A 2,843-nucleotide genomic window follows, 5' to 3' on the forward strand; every position below is an offset into this window, starting at 1 on the left:
CTCATCTTCATGTACAGACGCTGGACCTCAGCCTCCAGGAGGAGAAGGTCAACAACAACATAAACAACACTTCAGAGGTCAGAGGTCACCGCAGCGGCTCGTCTGCCTCTGTCACCGTCTGCACTTCTACCCCGACCGTCTCCGTGTCGTACATCCACAGATCTCCTCCTCTGACCTCTGACCTCTGACCTCCGAGGTCATCGCAGGTCTCACTTCATTGTTGACGCTGTTCTTCTGTCACCAATAAAACTGAGTTGTTTTAGAACTGTCTAAAAATATAAATATTTGAACCAGTTTTTTTTTTTTATTCCTGTCAGATACCTGTCTGTTTACAGTATTCACAGTAGTACTGTAACTAGTACTACACTGATGAATATTTATTTATCCTTCGGTGTATTTCCGTGGTTTTCCCCGACCAGCAGTTGTTGTTCTTCTCCCTCAGTTTCCTGCGTCTTTGTAGTGAGTGTCTGACAGGTTTCTCAGCTTCTCTGCAGCCTGAAAACAAACAAACATGGCAACACGTAAAGACGGGGGAGGGAGTTGGCCCAGGAGCCAGATGTTGAGCAACCGCACCTGCTCAGGGGTCAGGTCTCTCTGCTCCAGGGCCAACATCTCGTAGCCAACCATGAACTTCTTGACCGTGGCTGAACGCAGCAGGGGGGGGTAGTAGTGAGCGTGGAGCTGCCAGTGGGAGTTGTCCTCCTTCAGGTGGGGGCCAGTGGGGGCTCCTGAATGAAAGGGGACACATTTGAGGGTGGAGTTAGTCCATAATTTATGATGACGACGACGACAGCAGCTGATGAGTCACAGTCACTGTTGACAACAACGACAACAACAATGACAACGACGGCAACGGCAACAACGGCAACAACGGCAACAACGACAACAACGACGACAGCAGCTGATGAGTCACAGTGACCACAGACTGAGACGACGATGACAACAATGACAACGACGGCAACGACGAAAACCACACGACGACAACAACGACAACGACGACAACAACGACGACGACGACAACGACAACAACAACACTCTAACTGGTTTGGACTGGTTCCATGGCTGAACGGGCTGACCTCTGACCTCTGACCCAGTATCTGCAGTAACCTTCACTGACTAAACAGGAGACGTAGTAAGAAGGTGGTTTTATTTCACCCATGATTTCCCAGGTGACCCTGAGGAAACTAATCAAAGATGGCCGCCTGTAAATGAGCCAAAATAAGGCAGCAGCACAGACGGGGGGCGGGGTGGGGGGGGGGCAAAGACATTCATTATGTGGGTGGGTTTGAGTGTGGGTAAGAATAGGTATTTTAAATTAGTGTGGTGGGCGTGTGTGTCGTCAGTCTGATCAACTCTGGTGGATCTGGTTTCTTCAAGTCCCAGAAGATAAAGTTGAAAAAGTTTTTTATTATAATTCCAGACGAAGAGTTGAGTTTCAACAAAAAAACAAAACCTCAGTCAAAGAGTTCAGAGAAAAACAGATTAGGAGGATCAACAAAATAAATAATCCCAACCTACAGCGCCCTCTACAGGTATGAGAAGATAATAATCACACACACACACTTGTTAGTTCAGAGTGAATTTTCTCTCTGGGTGAATTCATGTGCTGAAGAAAAACAGTGGCTTAAGATGAAACTGTTGGGTTACCGTGGTTACCATGGTTAACCATGGTAACCACGGTTAACGTGGGTTAACGTGGTTAACTATTTCAGATCAAAACGTTATTGAACCCAAATTACTTCAGATTACTACAGTACATTTCAGATTACTACAGTACACTTTAGATTACTACAGTACACTTTAGATTACTACAGTACACTTCAGAGTACTACAGTACACTTCAGTGTACTCCATACGTTGATAATCAAAGTTATTTATGGTCAGCAACAATACTGTGGTCTGATACTACAGTAGAGTACTAGAGTACTAGAGTACTGATACTGCGACCTGCAGTATTACTACAGTACACTTTAAGATACTGGGGAAAGTGTAGTAAAGTGTAGTAAAGTGTAGTAAAGTACTACGCTACATTAATGGACTAATCTGGAGACTAAACTGCTGCCTGAGCAGACCCCCCCCTCCTGACCCCCCCCCACACCCTGTCCAACCCTGTCCTCAGTCTTCCACCGTCCTAAACTTCCCGTGCAGAGCCTCGACGTTGTAGGTAAAAAAAAAAACCTAAAACCTGCGACAAACTTTTTCTGCTCCAGTATAAAATCCACGAGGCTCAACATTATAAAAACGATTAAAGTGTCGTCACTAAATCACTGAAATACAATCTTGGCCTTTAAGATCCCAACATCTCAGCAAGTCCACGCTTTCTCCAAGAGGAACGCGCTGACGGAGGAATTATTCACAGGAACGTCGGTGTGATTTAAGGAGCTCGTTAAAATCAGACGATGACGTCATGGAAACAGTCAAACGATAACTCAGCAGCTTCACCTGATCACCAGTACCATCACTGACCTGTTGTAGTAGTACTCACTCACAGCTGTCTGGGACAGTACTCAGTGTCTACACCACCAATATTTGAAGTAGTAGTACCACAATGAAAACAGAGCAGCGTTAGCACTTCCTGGAGTATAGCTAGGCTAGTGTCTGCTAGGCTAGTCTAGCTATGTTAGTGTCTGCTAGGCTAGTATAGCTTGGCTAGTATAGCTAGGCTAGTGTCTGCTAGGCTAGTCTAGCTATGTTAGTGTCTGCTAGGCTAGTATAGCTTGGCTAGTATAGCTAGGCTAGTGTCTGCTAGGCTAGTCTAGCTATGTTAGTGTCTGCTAGGCTAGTATAGCTTGGCTAGGATAGCTTGGGGAGGGGTTGGTTCGGGTGGATTAGCTAGGCTAGAA

The 2,843-nt window shown here is 45.8% G+C and overlaps 1 protein-coding gene across 2 annotated transcripts in view; it reads right to left on the bottom strand.

Moving 5' to 3' along the window:
- Window positions 1-290: 290 nt before the first annotated feature.
- The window catches only part of galt (galactose-1-phosphate uridylyltransferase), an 18,137-nt gene continuing 15,584 nt past the window's right edge, over window positions 291-2,843 (bottom strand). For both annotated transcript variants that reach the window (XM_025062514.1, XM_008326119.3), the window contains 2 exons: window positions 574-728; window positions 291-495 (listed from right to left, as the gene is read on the bottom strand). In XM_025062514.1, the coding sequence (XP_024918282.1) occupies window positions 439-495; window positions 574-728 (212 nt within the window). In that variant the 3' untranslated portion in view covers window positions 291-438. The remainder of the gene's footprint in view (window positions 496-573; window positions 729-2,843) is intronic.

The sequence above is a fragment of the Cynoglossus semilaevis genome, chromosome 14, assembly GCF_000523025.1.
Source record: "Cynoglossus semilaevis isolate Cse_v1.0 chromosome 14, Cse_v1.0, whole genome shotgun sequence".
Taxonomy (NCBI): domain Eukaryota; kingdom Metazoa; phylum Chordata; class Actinopteri; order Pleuronectiformes; family Cynoglossidae; genus Cynoglossus; species Cynoglossus semilaevis.